Consider the following 23,093-nt stretch of genomic DNA (forward strand, 5'->3'; position numbering starts at 1 on the left):
AGCCTTCTGTCCCCTTCCCCCACACACACCTTATTCTCCATTGGATACTGTGACCACATATCAGAGACTTCTCTGGTTCTGAATCATTAGCCCCTCATTACTACCATTAGTATCATTTAAATACAGTTCAGTTACCTTTTCTTGGAGTTCAGAGTTACGTAAGTCCCTTCCAAAGACTCGATTTCTGAAATTCTGAAGTTGAATCAGTTATTGAAATTCAGAGGGTTAATAAAAAACAAAAGACGAGATGCATCCAATCTTTGAAGTGGCTAAAAACTTAAAAACTGGACAAAGGTTTTGAAAGGAATTTAGAAATTACAGGGAGGAATTAAAAATTACATGGAAAGTTAACGTATTTCAAGGGATCAGTTAGTCAATCTCCTCTTTTAAGAACATGGTTGGGGACTACCTCCAGCTCCTTTGAACTCTCATATTATCAGGGGACCAAATCCACAACCATGAAACCAACAGCCATATTCATTGCTCGCTTTATGAATACAAAGTACAGTAAGCAAAGGGTGTCCATCTGCCTTCCAAGCTCATTCTGAAGATGTTTGGCATTAACACTGAAGCTGATGTTCAACGCACCTGTCAAACAATGGGATAAGGTCAAATATTACTTCATCCATTATATTTCTCATAAAAATGTACAGAAAAGTGACTGGTCTCCAAAGTTTATTAAAAATCAAAGAATAGAAAACTTTACATAAAAATATGTCAATTTTAGCTTCCACATAGTTGTCCACACAAAAAATTTAAACATGATTTTTTTAAACCTGTAGCACATAACCACAGTGATAGCCAGGCCAATTTATTTGGTTCACCATGACTGAAGTGTTACATGATACCACTTTTCAAATGAATTTCGCTTTAAAATGGACGCTAGTATAAGACACCAACTAAAGCCTTTGAAGGCTCTTTAATGTAGTTATGCTCAATATTGCTAGTGTGTGAAGACTAAGCAGTACAGGCTCATGTAACAGCCCTTAGATATTATTTATGAATCAGCTCACAATTTTTATTTTTATTTAAAATTGTGATGAATCTGAGCATTAAGACAAACTTTTTGCAAACAGATATGCACTACTCTACTTTGGAATGTTGCCCTCTCTCCCCTCAAAGACCTGTTTTGTTCAACAGATTCAGTAATAACATGAACTACTTCTGCTTCAAAGGCATACAGCGTATTAAAAAGCTTCATGCTTGACACCTCATTTTAATAGTCAGATATCAGTTTTAAAACCACCTGTATCTGTACACAGTATAGATGTCCTGTTAACAGGATTCTTCAGCTTTCTCTGCTAATGGATTTATAGAACTGATCTGTAGTTTTCTGTATAGTTTAAGAACTTTCATTAAAAAAATGGGAAGTCAGAGGGCGTGAGATGTGACCTACTCCCAGGACAACTGTGGTGCTTTAAAAACTCAGGGTTAGGCAGGATGTACATTTTTTCAAAAAGTTAAAGACAGTGTTTGTCATGGCAATACACACTTGCATAGTATACCTGTATGCATCTGTAAATTAAGTGCCAGCCACTCATACTGTGTACAACACTGGGCTGTGCTCTCCTGCAATACATTAAAAGATACTTCTCATAACGCTTAGAGCAGCTGAAGTACTTTTTATATATTTGCTCTTAACAGAACTAATGCATACTGCTATACAGATTCCTTAATGGAATCAACATATTTCCTTTCTCCACATTCCTTAAGCCGGGTACCTCTGTTTAATAACGTTGTTTGAACCCAAACATTAACAGGTTACATTACTAAAATGCATCAAAGCGTGTAGTTCACAGCTTTTTAATTTCACATCAGGACTTGAACCAACCTTCCCCCCCTTCCCCAAAAGTTTTCTTTCTGGTACTAAGAACGCTGGATTTGTTGTCTAGTAAAAGGAATAAAATTAAAACTCATTGGTCAGAGCAAGACAACTGATAGAGGCCAGACAATGAGCTAAAAAACATAGGGTCGAAATGCTTTGGAGCGTAATACCTTCTTAAAACCATAAGCCAAATCGCACTTTCATTGTGAATCGAGAAGCCTCAAATATTACCAAATGTCATGTTTGTAACACTGCTCAGACAACCTGCCAAAACTATGAACCCAACTTAGATAATGCAACCTGGGAAAGGATCTGTAAATTAAAAAACCTCTTCCCCTTAAATATAACTTATGTGACAATATGAAATTAAATTAAAAATTCCAAGTTATTGCACAAATTATACCTCCAATATTTACAGAGCAAAAAATTCTGAACTTTGAAACAAACAGGAGAGCAGCAAATTTATTTTTATGAATTCCCAACTTGATTTGCTGCAAAGAAAAAAAAAATCCAAGGGGCTGAAGTTTCCTTCACTTCCAAAATAAAAGAAAACAGAACCCACAAAGGAACAGATGTAGCCACAGCAAAAAAAGCCACAGCATTTGTAAATGTCCTTGCAGTTCCATTGTCAGAGCTGCTTCGGCACTGTATGAACCATTGTGGGAAGGCAGAAAAACAAACTTCCACATTTAATAAGGCTTCACAGATAAGCACAACTACTTCTTGAAGATGGACTGAACCACCACACAAAGAAACATGCAAAGAAGTCAGCTGCAGATATTTGGCAACACCAATAAAACGATGTGCTGGACGCTGGTCTCCATCCCCCAAGTCGAGTGGCACTCGCTCAGTTTGTCTGAACAGGGAAGGTCATTTTGGCATCTGCCATTATCTGCTCAGACTAATAGGCAAACTGTCTCTGTGTTTTTTTCTTCTCCATATATTACGATTGTATTGGTGGTGTCCTCTGTTACCAACTGGTTGCCTCATGCCTCCATTGCTGACTGGGCTGTAGCTGTTGCCTTGATTATGAGTTCCTTTCATAGAAAACTTCATTCCACTGTGCTGCTAAAAAAAAAAAAAAAAAAGAAGATTCACTCAGTTTAGACATATAAACAAACAAAACAAACACATATCAGTAGTATTTCCTCAACATATATCAGTTATTCCCACTGAATGTTGCTTGACTCAACTGATCTTTCCATGCTTGCCTATTCTTAGCTACTCAAGTCCAATGGCACTAACAGTTTAAGTGTTTTCTGAAGTAAATGTCCTGCAAATGAAGATGTATATTTAAAAGCATCCTCAAAAGTATTTTATCTCAGTATTAAATATGCTTACTATGCATCACCCTTATAAAAACAAAGGCCTTCCATATTAAACACTAATTGTAACAGTCATGTCTATTTTAAAGATCCTTAGCAAGAGCATGACCAAGTGAAAAATCCAATAAGACTTTCAGGAACATTATCATTAAGGAATGCAGGAACATGATCATATGAGCTGATGCAGACAAAGGACAAGTTCATTCTGCCAGTAATCTTACTGAGCTACAGGTAAATTAACTATAGCTTGTAAACATCTGGGCCTATTCTGACAAATCTTACCGGTCTGATCCATACACTACACCCAGACCAAGGCAAAACAATGATCATCAGTATAGCATGACACTTTTTCTTTGGGAGAATGTGGGAAATTGGGAGAAAACTAACTTGGAACAACAACTGCTGAAAATGTTTAATAGCATACATCTACCAAACCATAAGGTACTACAGTTGTCCCTGTCACTTAGCACCACAGTAAGTTGTGTTAGTATTTGTGTACTTAAGATAGGTACAAGAGTTTCAAAAGATGAAATTGAAACAGACTTTCCAAACACTTGCAACTTCAGTGCAAGCAACTTTTTCTGATGCCTGAAGGAAATCAAGACAATTGACTACTTTTAACAAAAGCTAATAAACCACTTCAGGTAGACAAAATGGTGTAACAGGGACACCACAAAGCTAACATGAGGGAACTGCTCAAAATACTAAGTATACTTTATTAACTCACATTTCCAAACTAGTCTGGAGTAGAAAGAGAAATTATGAAAACAACAAACCATCATTAAAACTATTTAATGGATAGTGCCATGCACAGCTTTTTACTGTCAAAGCATAGCTAGAAGAGACACTGAGCATCCAGAAAAAAAGCCAGTGAAGACTAGTATTGGGAAATAACTGCAGTTAACTGCAGGGCAATAAAAAAACTAACTTTTTTCATTTGTAGGAAGTGCCCTGTGGTGACCTACCTTATCAGCCTCCAATATGCAACTTCTAAATCTCCCAAGACAGACATGCTAAGTGCTTTCCTCAGGCTAGCAACGGTAAAATAATCAAGGATGAAAAGGAAAAGAGATTAAAGAGGAGAATCCTTCATTCTCAGGAGGCAAAATTACTCCAAACTTATTTATTGAAGTATGTTGCCAAAATACCTACCAAAAGCTATTTATCAAAGTCAGCAAAAAGAGACTAAAAAAATATATTTTATTTTTGGCAAGTGGTCCTTCAAGCTAACACCATTTTTCACATTCTTGTGCAGCGCAATTTTCTAATTCAATGTGTACATCTATCAATTATATAAGCAGACAGTCAAGCACCTACAAATAAGTATGAAGTAATTCACTATGATTAAATGAGGCCAAATACTAAAAATGATCCTACTACAGTCAAAACACTAAGAACAGCCAGTACTCATCAGTTATTCTTGACTATACGATGAAAAAGAGACATAACTTTAGCTTTGCTATTGTAAAACCAGTATAAAACTGAGTAAAGCAGATACAGAACCTAAGCAAGCCTATCATCTTCAGCTGGAAATGAACAAACTGGCACCTTAATCCTCAATTTGAGTGTTCAGCAAAAAAAATTACTGGGGTGTCTTGGCAGACAATGCTTCACTCAAATCACATCAGCCAACCACCACTGCAAATACGATGATTAATCCCTATCTGCCTGTATCCTAAGTTATATCCTTGGTTTGTTCAAGAGGTAATCAAATTTCCAAATAATTGCTACTAAGCTAGCCAGAAAGCCATCTCTAGCTTTTCATAGAACACTTCAAGCGTCTTTTTAAGAGCAGAATCTCAGTGTTTAATGGCTCCATCAGTTGGTGCTTAAGAAAGAGACATAAGAGGTCCCTGAGCCAACTGAGTACAAAGGTGATAAATTTATACCTAGTAGGTCTCGACTAGCTATTGTTCATTATTTTTTTTCCTCATTTGCAAAAGCATAATGTGCATTGTCTTTAATTTGAACCTATTAGCTAGTGATCTTTCAGCTCCTGAAGTAATTCATTTCTTGTCATTCTATTTTTTTTTCCATGCTGATGATGATTAGAGAGATCTTGACCACGTACCTCCTCATTCTCTTCACCAGGCTGAATCATTCATTTTGTAGAGAACCTATTCCATATTTGATCGCCCTTGACGTCCCTTCCCTATTCTTCTCCCATTTGTATTATAGCTTTCTTCCAGTGTGAGAGGCAAAGTTGTACTCATTATTCATAATGTGGGGATGCACATGAGTTTTGCTGTGATGTTTTCATTCCCATTCTTTATTCCTAACAATGCCTAAAATCTGGTTTGACACTCAATTCTCAGTAGGAAATCATGAAAGCATTATCAAAGCAGTTTTCTGCAAAAACGACAAGATCTCATCTTTGCAACAAACTATCAGCCCAGGGCATACCACCCTTTACAAAGAGTTAAAACATTTCTCTCTCTTTCCTGATGGACCCCTTTGAAAGGTCTCAACTCTTCTCGGTTGGCCCTGCAGGAGCTGAACTCCACCTGCAAGCTTTGCCACACACTATTCATTGCCTATTAGATGTTAGACAACATAAGACCCAACACAAACAATGAACTCCATTTACTATGAAAACCTGATCTTATTTAGATTATAAAATATAAGACATAAAAGATAAGATAAACTTATCTAACTAGTTAATTGTTTACAAGAGGACATGCTTCTTTAACTACTCCAGAATCTTCGGTAAAGGAAGTTTACTGTCTTGTGGAAATTACAAGAGACTGTCTAATCTTATCCACACATTTCTTGATATCCACATGATTAAGACTCCCATAATCACTGAGACATGGCATGTCTAATCACATGATAGCTAGAAAGAGATCCAATAACCAAAACAATAGCCCTGTATCCATGATCTGACAGACAAATATTTACATGTCTTTAGTTTAGATGTTTTGACTTCTTTAGATCTATTTCCCTTGACAGAACATATGACCACTGATTCAACAACTGATAGATTTTGTTTGTTTTTGACAAGCATGCTCTGAACTTGATCTTCTACAAATAAAAGCTGCTAGATGTAGAGGAAAACTTAAGAAACTTGAGTCTAAAACAAGCTGGAGAAAAACCTGTAACAAGTTAAAAAAAAAAAAAAAAAGTTTTCCAGATGTTTTAACAGAAATTTAAGATAAGTGTGTTCCTAGCCTTTACTCCAAAGGACAGAAAACCAGGGGAAATTGAAAAGCCAGGTAATTATTTGCTAAATAAACTAAACTTTTCATCTTAAATACTGGTAAATTTACTACATGAAACTGATGACAGTCAAAGACTCAATATTCAGTCAGAATTTCTAGCCAGAAGTAAGTCACCTACACTTCAAAAACACAAACTACATAATTAACAAAGCTGCAGTCTGAACAGTTTCTAAACCTTTTTTTTTTTGTCTGTTATCTCTAAAATAAGGAGAAAAGGGAGAGAAAGCAATGGAAATGATGTATCAATACTCTTAACTTCAGAAGAAATGACATTATGCATACAGCACTAAATTTGTAAATAAGAGAAAGTTTAGAAAATAAGAAAATAAGTTCAGAAAACCTATTACTATTACATTGTTAATGCTACGAGATTAATGGCCATAATTGAATCTAGTCTGCAGTCGATAGGAATTGTGATCATTCAACTTGCGTATTTCAAAACCGTTTAACACAAAATATTAGTGTGGTATGCCACAGAATTTTAATGCACCCTTAACATTTTAAGTAATGCACCCTTAACATTTTAAGTATTCCCTTGAATACCTAACTATACATCCTCAAAATGTTCAAAGTTCTTTTCAATTTCTCACGGTGTTTCCAAACTTTATTTCAGGCCTATAGCAAAACCCACAACCCTTATTTTGAGGATCTACATCCACTTTCCCATAGCATCTGGAAATACGCTAAAAAGCATTATGATAAAATGTAACAGATGAAATTTAACTCTTATTCTTTATAGAAAACACTGTTTTGCAGAGAAACGATCTAACCAATATTTTAACCATTAAAACCCTACTGGATAAACCAAGTACAAGGCAGTGGTTCATTGACCTCATTACTTTTAAACTAAAAAGGTCATACAATGAGCATACTTGTACCAGCTCTTTGAGCACACTCTCCATCTGTTAAGATTTATGTGGTTTATATTTTTTCAGCTGAAATACAGCCAAAAAAAATCTAAACAACTTGTGTGAGAATTGTAATCTGTGGAAATAAGGGCCAAAGCACTCAAATATCAGAGATGCTTCCCCTCCTTCTTGACACACCCCCTCCCCCCCCCCCCCCGTTGTTTGGGCCTCCTGGCCAATTTCATCGACGTCTGACAAGATCATGAGTCCTGGACAAATTTTTACAAAGCAAGCAAAATCTCATTTCTCTTCCTATTAAAGAAAACAGCATTTATACAACCAGTTCAGAGCAGCAGAAAAAAACTGACATGGAGACTAGAAAGAAGCTCAAACAATAAAAGTTTAATTCTCTCTTATCTCCTAACACCAGAGAACCAAAAGACTCAAAGCCACAAGGGAATAGTTTATATCAGACCTTCATGCTTTATCCTACTTTGTGCATTTGCTCTGCCAGTAGCCTGTAAAAACAAAGGGAAGTTTTTGGTTCTCCTTCCCTTTTAACTTGTTAGGCAACTAATACTCTGGGTAGGTCAAAGATAAACTGGTATTTGAGAGATCAGAAGGCATATTTCCCTGAGTGACTAAGTAAGAGAGTACAGAGCGAAGTTGAATCTGACACACAAAATACAAATACTCTTTGATCTTTTCATGTGAAGTTTCAAAAATTGGAGATGAATCAAAACAAAACTACCAGAAGACAGAATTCATACTCCAAGTTTGATACTATTGTGAGATGGCCTGTGTGTTTTTAAGTATTCTTCTTCCCAAGTAAAAGCTGAGAAATCTCACTAAGATCTGTCTTTAAGGTCTAAAATTGCCAGTATTAAGCTAGAAAATCTATTTCAGCAAAAAGGCCCAAAGCACTCTCCAAATGATGAGTTCGTGCCAATATGGCAAATAGGAAAAGTAGAGGAAACTTATATGCAGTGATTACAGTGACATTGGAAGAGAAAGGCATGCTAGGCAAACAAAAACCAGGTAATACTTATATATCATCTTACGGATTCTTTTGGTGGTTGTTTTGTCTGTCTAAATTTATGGAGAACTCCTGTTCCTAGAAACTGCTATTTACCCTGTGTCAAGCACTTGGGAAGCAGCTGCCACTACAGTGGTGAGACTTTCGGTCATATAAGCACGGAGGTTGGAAAGAACCTCTGGAGACCATATAATCCAACTTCTGCTATAAGAAACAGTCTTACAGTAGGTCATCCAGGATCCAGTTGCCTAAACCAGCTTCCATACATGGAAGGATACGACCACATAAGGACTACCCATGTAAATACATGACAGTCTCAGTTAAAATATTTTGAACTGCCTCTGAAACTATCATAATTGCCAAACAACGTAACCCCATCAACAATTGTTCTAGGTAAGAGCAAGCTCTGAAGCAAAGCATTTTAGTCAGTGAAGTGCCTGTAAGGCTATTAGTGCTCTTTTACATTGCTTTATATGGCCAATAAAAAATAAAAAATAAAAACAAATACATTCTTGTAGAAGTAATTTAGATTGTGGTATTTTAGCACCAGCATTAAGATTTCATTTCCTAGTTGTTCTCTGTCCTCCACAAGTGAGCTAGCAAATGCTAGCTCAATGCTAGAATAAATAGTGCTCTTGGACAGAACAGACACACTGGAAGCCATCGCAGCAGAAGGTGTTCATTACTTTTAGATATATATATATATATTTTTTTTTTTTAAGATATGTGTACTTTTGAATCAGAAGACCACTCTTTGGGGGGGGGGAAATTAAACTTGAAAAGTTAAGAAGTTCTGAACAACTACGTTTCTTCTGTCTTCATTAGTGACTTTTCAAGTGACCAGCAGCAATCCAAGAAGAATGAACTGCACAGAGCTTGTCATCCCAACATGACATTTCTCCTAATGTGAAGTCACCAATTTTTCTCCCCTCCATTTACCTGGACATGCACACCAATACCTTATCTTCCGCTGATCCCAGTGGACAGCTAGTTAAGATGAGACTATTAAAAGTGATATACTAGTATACAGGATGTTACTGCCTCTCCAGTAACATCAACTGCCAAGAGGAAAGCTATCAATCTAATAGAATTCTATCATGCTCCAGAGAGGTGCAGATGAAAAGCATACATTCATAGTATTCTGTGTAGAATGATTTCAGTTCCCACTTCTGACTGGGCTGGTCACAAACCATCTAAAAACAACACTTCTACTACATAATACAAGCTTTCACTAAATCCAGTGCAGAAAAAAAAAATCATCCCATCACTGTAGATAGCAAGAAAATCCTGATTTAGCATGAAGTTTCCCAGTTTTAAACATATACACATTGTACATGCTAGTAAAGGACAGCCAAGTAACAGAAAGCCAAATAAAATGCTGTAAAACAGTTGTTTTCCAAGATTCCACATTGCAACTACAGTCCAAAATTCATTCAACACATTGCCTCTTCACAACCAAGTCAACTCAATGCCAATTTGTTTTGTACCAACAACTGCATGCTTAAAAACTGGATCGTGTTCTGATGTAATTTTGATGAAGTTAAGCTCCAAGATACCTCTTCAGAGAAAGAGTTGTTCAGGAAAGAACGAACTAGACTAAGCTTGTATCTTATGTGAAGTTTAGCATAAAACTAGAGAACTATTTTAAACTTCAGAAATTTCAGATTGTACACTCATGTGAATACTCGATTGCAGACGCTAAAATAGCAAAATATGGTTCTATTGGCTTCTCACTAATACAAAAGCAAGTCCTGTTAAAGTAAGCTGTTCCTGCCTAGGTAAGACTCAGCCATCAGAAAGGAAAGGTAAAGGGAGAAAAATGGAGAAAAATCAGATTTATCATTTGGAAGATTAAAACAAAAGGCATGCCTTAAGATACAAATGGCAGCTTGCTAGACGATTGAGGATTGCTGAGGGAATAACTGGGGACAACATGTGATGAACAGTTTTCAAAGACTGTGCCCCTTCTATATTAACCTGCCTGCAAGGAACCAGTGGAACACAAGCAGTATGCACTGCAGTGTGACACTAACCTGGCCTAAATGAAAGAAGGGGATGAAAAAGATTTTTGTAGAGTGCCTAATAGGAAAATGCTTGCGTAGCAGCTATGAAGAATACGGATACTGAACTATATAATATGCCATAACTTGATGCTATTACTGAACACTGAAAAAGCTGTTCAGATGAAATTTCTCATTCATCTGAAGTTCCAATTTTTTCAGCACTGGGTTTAAAAAAAAAAAGGGGGGGGGGAAACCTATATAAAGTAGCAGTTGCCTTTTCTAGAAATAAAAATCAAACTCACAAGCTGAATGAGAAGTATACCCTTAAATCCCAGGCTCCAGGTGTTTTGACCAGCACCACAGAGTCCAGTTAGAAGTCAGCAACTAGTGGTACATCCCAGTTGTTGATACCAGGGCCAATACTAATTAACAACTTCATTAGTGACCTCAATAATGTGACAGTAACCACCAGCAATTGGAAGGAGTGGCTGATACATAAGAGTGCTGTCGTAAGAAGGGAACTTGCCAGGCTAGAGAAATGGGTTGACAGGAATCTTATGAACTGTAAGTGAAATATTAAACTCTGTCCCCAGGAAGGAATAATTTCATGCACCAGTACACCAGCTGGAAAGCAGCTTGACGTGAAAAGACCAGGGATTCCCAGTAGACATGTTGAACATGAGCCAGCAACATATCCTTGCATCAAGAAAGGTCAACAGCACCCCAGGCTGCATTAGGAAGAGTACGACTGCAAGGCAGAGGTAGGTGATCCTTCCCTTCTACTCTGCACTGGTGAGACCACACCTGGAATGCTCTGTACAGGTCTGGGTTCCCCAGTATAACACAGATGTGGACATACTGAAGTGAGTTCAGTCGAAGTCCATGAAGATAAGACACTGAAACATTTGTAATACGTGGAAAGGACAAAAGAGCTGGGTTATTTAGCCTCAGGAAGAGCTCAGGGCAGGAGGGATCTTACAGATGAGCCTAAACAGCTAATGAGGGGCTGTAAAGTAGATGAAGCAACACTGCTCTCAGCAGGAGTGCCCAGTAAAAAGTACAAGGAACAGTGGGCTTGAGCAGAAACACAGGACATACCACATAAATTTAAGATTAAACTTGTTAAATGCAAGCATGATCAAACACTGGAACAAGTTGCCTGGAGGGGACCCAAGGAGTTGCCTGTGGAGTCCTCATCCTTGGAGATATTCAAAACCTGACTGAACAACGCCCTAAGCAGCCTGCTCTTTGATCAGGAGTATTGGTCTAGAGGACTTCAACGTCCCTTTCAGCCTCAACTATTCTGTTATTTCTCAAATATTTGAGAGATCTCAAAACTGAAACAGATACATCTTGTGTCACGTCCCCTCCCTAAAAGTGCTTGAGGCCCAGCTGGATGGGGCTTTGGGCAACCTTATCTAGTAGAAGGTGTCCCTGCCCATGGCAGATGGATTAGAACTAAATGATCTTTAAGGTCCCTTCCAATTCAAACCATTCTATGACTATGACCAAAACGTCAAGGCAGTTGCGAATCAGATCAAAAAACAAGGTTATTAAATTAAAAATGTCTTGGTCCTACAATCTCACAAACTGCAGCAGGAGGATTGAGAGATCATGCAAAGACCTGATCAAAACTCATGTCAAAAAGTAACTCATTTCCTTATCATAGACAATGTACTACCCACAGCTTGCATTAAAAGGCCATGAGGCACCTGTGACTAGTAGTTTTAATAATCAAAAATGAGAGAGTACTTTCCCATAGACAGAAGCACCAAGGCTGTCAGGAAAAATTGAGGACTTTTCTTATCTTTGCACTATAATGGATGTGTTAGCTACAACACCAGTTAGATAGCACACAGTATCTCTGCACATTTAAACACATTTAATATTTGGGTAGAATTCTTGGACACATGCCTACTTTTTTTTTTGTTCTCCCCTTAAAACGTATTACAAAAAGTTACAAGTATAGTCAGATCTGTTCTAGCCATTCAAAATCAAGGCCACTAACCACACCTAGACAAGTCAGAAATATTTCTTCAGATTCAAACACTAACTTACAGATGTACCACCTATGAGAAGCTTCTGTTTTAAAAAAAGGAGGTTAAACAGCCTAGAGATTTGTATATCCCTCTAGTTTAGGCACCATGAGTCTCAAATACAACTTAGAGATATCTAACACTCCAATCAACATTCCTAGGTGTCAGTGAGCTGTGGAAGGGCTCCAAAAATCTCAAACACAAACATTTCCCACCCAGCCTTCTTCCCGCACTTCTGACATGGCTGATAAGTTTTATGGTTACAAGAGATTTAGCACATGCTATATGAAGAGTATCTTCAGAGGTTTTTAGACTGTCAGCACAGCACAAATGACCTACACTTCTGACTGGATCACTTCCTCAAGAAAAAGTTGCTCCATTTCGTTGGCTCATACCTGATTACTGGCGGCCATTATCAAGGTTCTCGTAGGCGCAGATTGGGGTTTACCACTTGGCATAGGCAATACGGGTGGTAAACTGGCCATAAGTTGAGTCGGTGCTTGCAGACTGAACTGGTAAACATTAGGAGCTGTGCAAGGTGGTGTATCAGAATCCTTTTGGCAGAGAAAAAGGGGAAAAGAAAAGCAACTTTACAGAAAGTACAGCATATACAGACTATGCATGTGAAAATGCAGCCAAATATCAACTCATGTGAATACTGTAAAGTTTAAGATTTTTTTTCAGTGGTAAAAAATAAAATACAAGCCAGCACTATGTTTATTTTACACATCTAGCAAAAGTTTAATTGAGCCTGCATCAAGGAGACAATGTCAACAGGTCTATCACAATCATAGATCAGTTCCAGTCAGCTCGAACTAAAGCCAAATAAAATCTCTTCAACCAAATTAGAATTAAAAGGTGGGAACTAAGTCAGGAGAAAAATGTAATAAGAACAGTGACACTGGTAGTGGTATGATGACTACAATTTCAGCTGTCATGACAGAACGAGTCCTCTGAACAGCGTTCTGAGTTGTACTTATCCATACAGCAAATTACTCACTGTGATTGTTATAGCCTCCCATTCTACCCAGCAACAGCAAAGTTAAGGCTCCACCTACCAAGAAACAAGGAAATGATGGTCTGCTGGTCAAGACTAGTATGGAAGCACCAGTTACCCACTCAACTGCTAGTTAGGACTTCTGTTCTCATCACTTTTCTTTCAAAGTCTGCATAACTGGGGGGGGGGAGGTAAGGACTACAAGACTGATGTAGGATTATGGAAAGAAATATTATAATGGAAACTTATTACTGATTTTCTTAATCAACTTCCTGCCTGCCTGGCCAACAACAACTACACGTGCTTTGTACGCAGAGTCATGCTGATGTTAACATTATATGTCTGGAGCGCTCAACACCCATAAGCGAGGAGATAAGCACAAATCTCGGAGTTTTCATATTTCAGTAGTTCCTGTAAACACCAAACTGACCGTCTCAATTCTTACGTGACCAATTATGTCTTTAATTGAGAAACTTGAAGACTACAGCCTTTTAATACAACTCTGAACACAGACCACGTAAAGATGTTTTTAAACCTTAACACAGTTGTAATAAAAAGGTACGTTTCCCTACCTTTTACTGCTGCTTTTTACTTTCTTCCCTCCTTAACTCCAAAGTATTCTGAGCTTGAAAATAATGGAAAGACTCACCTCTTAGCAAGAGACACTTGACTCATTAGCAGTTTAGGAGTTACCAAATTAAAAGACATTATTGGCTCTGAACATCAAGGATGATGAACTGATCGTCAATTTGATGTTAAGTGATTACTGAAATGTTCTACTTCTGTTCCTCCAACAATTGATTGCTTGGAAGCAAGAAGTTTTCACTTAAAACCAAGCAAACATTAAATAGATGTCCATTACATACTTGCCCTCCTATGGCTTTGCAAATGAGATTCTTTAGTTAAGAGAACAGACTGTCTAGGAAACCATTTTAAACAACATGAACAAAAAAATATTTTAATGTTCTTTCTTGGGGAAAAACACAAAATCATTTAAGACACACTGATTTTTGTGAATACTAAGCAGTTGAAACAACAAATTACTAGAAAGCAAAATTTACATCCTAACTGAATTCCCACAATAGAAACAGCCCCTGGTAGTAGTATCAGCTATTAGAACAATCACTTCTTCATTGGTCCATATAAAGCTGTGCTGTCTAAAAACTTAAGCTGTAGAAAGAAAGGCAGAAAGGATCTCTCTCCCAAGCGCAACTGGTGGTAAAAGCCACTGCATGACTTTGTGAAGTGCTTTGATATTTGCGACATGAATGCATTGAAAAGACAGACCATACAGGTAATAAGAATCTGGGCAGAAACTTAATTCTTATTTAAGAGAACAGATGTTGCCTGCTGTGAACATATTGAATGGTAAACTACATCCTCTCGCAGTATTCAGAAAATTTAGCTTAGTTGTACATGCAAAGCAAAGTGTCTATAAGAGCTGGCAATATTTTGCCCTCATCCTACAGAAGATTAACCAGACTAAGGTCTCTACAAAGAAGAAGTTTATCATGTAATTAGTTAAGAATGTTTTCAGAATTAGGTACAGGGACAAAAACTTAAGATTTCTACACTGATTTATTTTTTTTTTATACCTTACTTGTCAGGAAGCTATTAAAAAGTTTACAAAATGAGGGAAAAGAGGGATAGTCACGTTTGATTAAGTTCTGAGAACATGCATAGTAGCCACTAATGAACAAATAAGGGGGAGGGGAAAGGGATCTTATTGTCTGTCCAAGTCAATGCATTAGCTTCTATGACGCAACCTTTGCAAAACTGACCAAGCAGCAGTTTCATTCTCTCCAAAGAGCCTCCTCTATCTTTCGCTTAGATGCCATTAGGCCCTTGGAAGAATCACAAAGAAATCTTTTAAATGGGAAATATCCCATATGGGCAGTTTTCTGTCCAGCAAGAAGTTCTCCAGCATGGAAGTAGCAACAGATAAGAGTCACACAGTTTAACTGGGACTACATAAGCTTTGGTACAAGGCAGCTTGTGTTGCTTTCTTATAATTTTGTAACAGGTATATTTTTCCACCTAAGTGTTGTTTACTGAGACATATCCCATTCACCTAGACTACATTCCTATTTTAGGTCATCTTAGATAGCTAAAAGAATTACTACAGGAATCCAACAGGCCAACTTACCAGCATCAAAATCCTTTTCTAAAGTAGCGCGTTACCTTTCTTCCTCAAAGACTAACCTTCATGATCAAAACTGATTTTCACATTCATCACCAACACTAAGGGATCAGTGGTCTTCTGGACAGCTTCTGGACAGAACTCTTCAGTGTAATGCACAATCCCAAAGCATTATGCAAGCTCAGAAACCTAGAAATAAACACTCAACACTTCAGATTCACTTTGGGAAGACAAGAGCTCTGAACCTTGCCAGCATAATGGCTACAGAGATGACACTAAAAATATGGATGTAAAATAAAGGGATAAGCTCCCTCTATATTGCTTTTACCAAATTATATAGGGATGAAGCTACAATGGCTGTACTAAGAGTCCAGATAAGTTCTTGATCTCCTGAATATTACTACGAATGCCAATCAGATCCCCTCATCCTGTAAAGAAAATACCTAAAAAGATGCTTCTGGAAACACAAAATGCCAGGGAAATCTCTGGAACTTCAGTGGGATGTTTTCATTAAAAAAAAAAACAAAAAAAAAAAAAAAAACACAACTCTGCAAATAAATTTCATCTTCTTAAGAACACAGTATCCAGAAGGAAGATTTCTACTATTCATAGTCTTGATTAATGAGGACTCTTCAATTTACCTCACTGTTGGTAAAAAGATAAAGTATAGAAGAGTCCTGGAATTGAAGAGTCTTGGAATTGCAAATGTTACTGATGAACTCACATTTAAACACAACTTGTTCGAGTAACACAATCCCCAGCTTTTTGTCTAGACAGAACCTGTGATATGTGAAGCTTTTGGCTTACTTGTAGAATCTGAAGAATTTTCTGGTTGTCTTCAATTTAGATTGGGCTTTGAGCAGCATGGTCTAGTGGAAGGTCTCCCTGCCCATGGCAGGGTAGGTAAAACTTGATGATCTTTAAGGTCATTTTCTATCCAAAGCATTCTATGACTCTAAGGAACATACCGAAGATGAAGAACTGAAGCAAACTTGCAAAGCAAAAATGCAAGCTTCTTTTCCTGACAACAGGAGAGAACGATTTTGTTGTTCTACAGAATGCAGCTCCCCTTTTAATGGCCCAGGACTTCATTAGCACGAGAATATTTACTTTCCAGAAGTCCCTTACTAACTAGGTCTTGCCATAAGAGCTTATTTAAATTCTGTTTATAGCTCAAGGCTTAAGATACGAGGTAAAGTTTATAGGTACCTCCATCCATCAGCGTAATAGTTTTTCCTCTAATTTCACGTGCATTAAATTATACTCAAAAATATCATTTCCATGATTCTAAGCACATGAAAAAGTAAAGCTTTCTGCTTTGTTTCACGATACAGTCTGTCAACTCAAACTTCCCAACAGCTACTATTTTAGAAACTTCAGATTTCCAAGATTTCTTTAAAGCTGCCATGGCCAAACAAGATTTGGGGGGGGGGGGGGGGGGTGTTTTTGTTTGTTTTTTAATTGCCCCGAGTTAGAAGTCTGTAGCTGTCCTAGAAGTCAACATTCAGAAATCAAAAGTGTAACAGAAGAATGCAAGTTTCTTGCTACTGTGAGAGATTCGGGTCATCCCATCTACACATCTGAGAACAAACTACAAAGATCTTGGCAAAGATGTTCTTATGGCTCCCACTCTCCAACCTTCTCCCAGTAGTTAAATTTCTTTTCTTTCCCACAACATTCAGGAGCTGGAAGCTATGAGAACAATTGCTAGTTCAGTAAAAATTGATCCATCTTTGAAAATAAAGGAACTGAAAGTGAGAGAATAGTTTACACTATACAGATTTTTCCACATGCTCCTCTCAATGTGCAGTTTTAACAGTACAGCTGAAGTGATTTAATAGGTAACTGCTGTCATTCTTACTTCTTTCACCTCTTCTTTTGTCATTGCTTTCTCCATTGTATCTGCATTAGTATCTGACATTATGGGCCAATTCAGAGGTGAGCCACAGAAACAGCAATCTCCTTTTTTCAAGCTTTACCTTCTGAATCATTTCACCAGAAGGTTAGGTGAACACCAGTGGAAGAAAATAGGAGCAGCTACTGAAAGGGATCAGCCCTAGCAAGAACATCTCATTGCTGAGCCACTCTGCTAATTAAACACTACACTCCTTAGAGCAGAAAGTAACACCAGAAAAATTCAGACATTTCACATAAGTTCAGGCAACAGAAGCAAAACCTCAATGCACACTCTTTGCTTGAATGGTTTTAGCCCAGCATACTTAACTCTGCTTGACAAACCCACATACTTCCACTAAGGTGATTTCATGGATTTTACACCCCCATCCCATTTCTTTCACGCCAGCTTGCGCCATTTCCCTTTTTGGTAGGTGGAGCCATAACTTTAGTAAACTGGTATAATAAAGTAGAATGGAGATTAACAAAATTTCTATGTCTACAGCAGGTCACAGGAGAGTGAATTTGCATCAATGAAGTCACACCATTTCCATTTGCCAGCCTATAAACAGTACAAAGCAGCCTCCAGTAAGATGCAATCAGTCGATTTTTCTGCCTTCAATTATACTGCATTGCAGAGGCAAAATACTTTGGTCATGCTAACAAGAGTGGAAAAAAGTGAAAGAATAAATACACAACACAAGCAAACTGAAAAATATGCATCCTCCAAAACCATTAGTGTTTGTTTTACAGACAGACAACTAAGAAGTTAAGCTAATTAGCATCTTGAAGATTAAATACAAGCACAGTGCCCCTTTAACCTCACCACATTATCTTCTGCCAGGTCTGACTGTCAACTTACTCCTTGTTTTTATCAATATTTGCTGTATTTCAAATAAACCATCTTAAACACAATATCCCAGAAACACTTTCTTTAAAGCTTCCTTTATTGCCCCTAATACTTCCATTTCACAGGCTTTCAGTTGGTCTGTACTGTTCGGAGTACAGTAATATTTCACATTTTGCACGTTTTTCAAGCTAGGCATTAAGTTATAAGACTTGTTAATGCAAGTTGAACATAGCATATTAAAATACAAATATTCAATTTAGGTTTTCTTCCATCCTAAATGGCTTTGGCACCTTTTTCAGGTGAACTAATATTAGAATATGGCAAGAATACAATTAGCCCATGGCATCAAAAAGTAGTCTGAGGGTTGGTTGTTTTTTGTTTTTTTCTTTTTTTTAATTAATGAAGTTATGCACTTCCCTTTCCTTACCTCGCTGACATCATAGCAGTAAAATCCAATTTTACTTGCCGATTCACACATTCCCTCTGCACCCTGTGTTGCTTAGAGTAAATTAAATAACTTTATAATTGTGTTCAAAACTGTGTCTCCTACAGCATTGCACAAGTTTAGTCTTACTACGTATATCCATTTGAAGTAAAGGCTGTTTAAGCAACTGAGACAGAAGAACTGAAGGAGAGCACCAGACAGTATAAAACAGCACATAAGACTATGGATTAAGAAAACCAAAACAAGGTATGGGACAATATGATGAAAAGGGAAAATAAACAGGCAAGAGCAACACTGGAAAATTTTTTTCCTCTCTGATCTAGAAGCTAGCAGAAGCCTGCACAGCAAAAACAGGGAAAAGAGTAGTTTTAAGGGATTTAGGAGGGAAGGGGGGCAGACACTGTTGAAGGTTGCTTTATTTGGAAACTAAAATCTTTCTTGAAAGACTGAAGATTGAGTTGTCTACTTCTTAAGAGGTCTTGCCACCCACCATTTATTTGTTCAGGAAGGAGAAAGGACAGTAAGATAAGACATGCATTCTACCACAGGATGGTCAACTACGCATACACATTTGAATGGTTGTTTCAGTTAGGGCATGAGAATATTCACAGAAGAAGAAAGGTAGAATAAATATGTTTGTGCAGCTCCTGCTCTTAGACTGAGAACTTTTTTAGGCCACCCCCTCCTGCCCACACATTTTTAATTGGAACTCTACAAATTTAATCCTAGCTGTTAAACAGATTTTCCAAGGCTCCAAGAGCTGTCACAGTAGCTGTTTTGAAGTGTCATCAGTGTCTATCCCTCTCCTGCAGATAAGCACATACCTTACACCTGCAAAATTAATCCCTTTCAAAAAGCAAGATTTATCAGGACAGAATGTCATGTTTTTTCCCACCTCTGTCTGAAGAGTGAAAGACAACAGCTCCTGTCAATAAGCTGAAATTCACAGCCCTTGACTAATAGAAGAAAGAGGAAATGGTGATGCTTCATTAAACAAAAAAAGCCACGAACACTGCACAGCAAGTGACTGCGCCAAAGTCAGCGTGCATCTTGTATGCGCTGAGCGGAATGAGACCAGTAACGAGTATCAGTCTTATCAGTCATTTACATACTATTCTCAGAACTGTATCTGATCAGTACTGAATACTTAATACTTGAAGACAGTGAAAAAGACACGCTCCACAAAACAGTTAAGGAACTGGTTGGCGTATCCCCTGCCAGGGGCAGAACACTGGGCAGATCAAGCAGTGACAATCTGACAGAATGTTATTATAAAGCCTGAACAGCAACTGTTAAAGCTAACATTTCAGGAACAGTATGAAAGAACATACATAAAAGCTCAGAAAGTTAAACAGACTACACAGGTACCTTGTTCACTGGAACTTCCACTATCTTGGCATGATTGGATGGTCTTGAGAAGTCCAAATTCTTCATGAAAGAATCTTGTCTAGAAGCCCAAAAGGTACCACCAGAAACACTCTGTGGTAAGGTGTGTGAGATTTCTGGGATCCAAACTTCTAACCAAACTTTGAGATTGTACTGGACTGGATCTGAGGTTGGGTGTCCATTAGACATCAAGAACAGCTTTAAAACTTTCCTGTGATCAGTTACATCAGCTACTGATGTGCAGTTACCACTGTTGCATTAAATGCTAAGCTTTATTTGGCACAACAGCATCAAAACTGCAGAGCATATTTAACACCAGGTTATATCAGCCTAAAATGAGACTGGAGAAACATACCTCTATTTTCACTTGGCAGAGACATGTTGATCAGGCAGACATTCTCCAGCGTAACTCTAGAATTTCCCTCAGCTAATAAAAGGAGGCTCTCCACAACGCTGACCTGGATTTCCAGTTGCAGTTTCAGAGTGCACATCCAGAACAAAAAAAGCACCCAGGAAAAAGTAAACTTTATTTTCAAGAAGAATTTGGTTACTGTTGAGGTTCTCAGACCAATATCTGCAACTAGCTAGAACTGGCAGAGAGGCGAACACAAACATAGCTCACTTCATCAGGTTTCAGGTTCCCATAGCAGTCACTAACTCAGAAAGAAAGTTAAAGTAAGACTTCCTGATGCCAGATGCTTATTTTATATTGCGGAGCAGATTGACTTGTGCTCCCATAGAGAAGAGGCTCACACTTTATGCTGTCTTTAATGGCAAAGATATTTATAAAGCATCTTCAAAAGGAAAATCTATGTACAACCAGCAGAATTATTCACTTCAACATTGGTTGGGAATGTGTAGTATTTTGAAACTTACCTGTGGGCAAGAGTAAGAGTGGAATACATGCTGCCTTTTTACCAGGGCAGTGTATTGCATTTTAAATACCTGCACAGCAGAATCCTTCATGCAGGAAAAGACATACTGCACAGATCAGTTTGATAATTGAGAGAAGCCAAAAAAAAAGGTGCAGCTGAATATGTTCTGATAACCAGATTCTTTGTGTTCATAGGTTCATTGCCAGTGTTCCTCATTTTGCTCCTGCTCAGTTTATTAATATTTACACTGTACACAGAGCTGAGATAATAGAATGGGAACTTCTGTACTATTTTTCACTGAAGTATATTAGGAGTGTCAGTGAGAGTTAGAGGTCTGTATTGACATGTGTAGTATGACAAATCCATAAACTGAACAGTTATCTCTGATAGCAAGAGGGATATCAGAAGTCATATTTCACTACTAAGCAGACTTGCATCTGAAATTCACTACACCTTATGAAAGCTTTTTCTTTAAATGACAGATTTCACTGTTTGCTAGGACTTTTATGAAAGACAAAGCAACTAGAATTTCATCAGCCAGACATTGCTAGCCTAAGGCATTTTTTAAGTAGCTTTTTCTTCCTTAGAAAATCCATAAAAGACTACTTTTGGAAAAAAAAAAAAAATATATATATATATGGTTTAGTCTCATTAGGTCCTGTTCTGAGTTTTGGGCCTTGTAGACTAGCAAGCTAGTCCTGGACCTGCAGAGATAAAAGGAATCATCCTTCTGAATTTGAAAGAGGAAATGCATTTACATCTACAATATACACAAAGAGAAAGCTGTCCTTGAAGGAGGCAGTTCTCACATTTCTCAATGGTACATAAGCTCTTATCTGAGAGAGGTTATTATCAGTATGGTTCTATCAGAATAGTTCCTGAAGGAAGGAAAACAGCACAAGGAACAGAAAGAAGCCTGGGTAGTAGCTTTAAGCTTTTATATCCCTACACTTGATGAGTACGTACAAAATTTGAGGCTAATTTCTAAATGTTAACTCTGATCTACACTAATCCAGCCTCTAGAAAAAAAAACTGCTCTTTTATTAGCCTAATATTGTTCTGCTGCTGAAACAAATCTATAACCCATGTTATCTCAAGTGCCCATAAGACACCAGAAGCTCTGACTATTCAGCTGCTGAACTGTATTTATGGAGTAAGGCAAAGTCTGTAATGCTGCCAAAACTTCAGTGAAGCAAATCCTTAAATGCCATACACCATATGGTAATACAATCAATAGCTGTAGATAACATGAGCTACAATTTTTAATAAAAAATTCTAGGGTCTCTACTAGCAATACCACATGATTTGATAACCTTTGAACACTTGACATACACTACCAATACCTGTTCCAGGACATATTGATGAGTATATGCAAGGTCTCTAGACTTACGGTCAGCGTATAGAGGAATGTGATAGCTGCAGAACACAACTGCCTCTGTGCTAGAGTGGATGGCTGGAGTATTTGACTTTCATTAGAAGATGAAGTACAGAGAGAGGCAGTCTTACCCAGTAACGCCACAAATAGCCAAGTTTACTTCCTCTTCCTCAACACACAAAAGGAGTTGACCTCTATAATATTGTCAGACAGGTCCCAGCAAGATCAAGGTGCAGCTGGTCACTATAACCAATCAACTCTCACAGTAGAGAACAAAGCAAATAGACTTAAGTCCTTCTAATTTGATGTCTAGTCTCTTATAGTTGATAAACATTAAGTTAGCCTGCAGTCATGCAAAATACATCTCCAGAAACCACTTCTTGAGACAGACTGTACTTACGGGAATAACAACATCATAGGGATGGTTATCTTGCTACTGAAATAAACTCTTAATTTTGGGGAAGAGATTAAAATGTCAGTCTAGTATCTCCTTATCTCCTGCACTTGGTTTACAATCTGCATCTTCTCAGACTTCAACATCAAACTTAAAAGTATTTAACTTTAAATGAATACAGAAACATCCCTGAAGAACAATTCTCCACAAGATCAGATCTAACACCACACATACCTTTAACAGTGATGCACAATATTCCCTCATTCTGAAACTAGTACCAAAATTCACTGCATCATACCTATTTACAGCACACACCAGAAGTCTTAGCACAAATGTTATTTTCACACATGCTAGATGTTTCTTTGCTGGAACTTGGGCATAGAACTATACCAGATCACTCAACAGAGCCTCCTCAACTCCAGCAGAACAGGTTTCTCTTCCTGAATT

At 37.7% G+C, this 23,093-nt stretch overlaps 1 protein-coding gene across 4 annotated transcripts in view; it reads right to left on the reverse strand.

The window, feature by feature from the left end:
• Window positions 1-327: 327 nt before the first annotated feature.
• TENT4A (terminal nucleotidyltransferase 4A) overlaps window positions 328-23,093 on the reverse strand; it is a 59,549-nt gene continuing 36,783 nt past the window's right edge. For 2 of the 4 annotated variants that reach the window (XM_084306884.1, XM_084306881.1), the window contains 2 exons: window positions 12,687-12,845; window positions 328-2,893 (listed from right to left, as the gene is read on the reverse strand). In XM_084306884.1, the coding sequence (XP_084163010.1) occupies window positions 2,714-2,893; window positions 12,687-12,845 (339 nt within the window). In that variant the 3' untranslated portion in view covers window positions 328-2,713. The remainder of the gene's footprint in view (window positions 2,894-12,686; window positions 12,846-23,093) is intronic. The other 2 variants (XM_084306883.1, XM_084306882.1) reach the window with 2 other exon arrangements.

The sequence above is a fragment of the Netta rufina genome, assembly GCF_964035555.1.
Source record: "Netta rufina genome assembly, chromosome: 2".
NCBI classification, from domain to species: domain Eukaryota; kingdom Metazoa; phylum Chordata; class Aves; order Anseriformes; family Anatidae; genus Netta; species Netta rufina.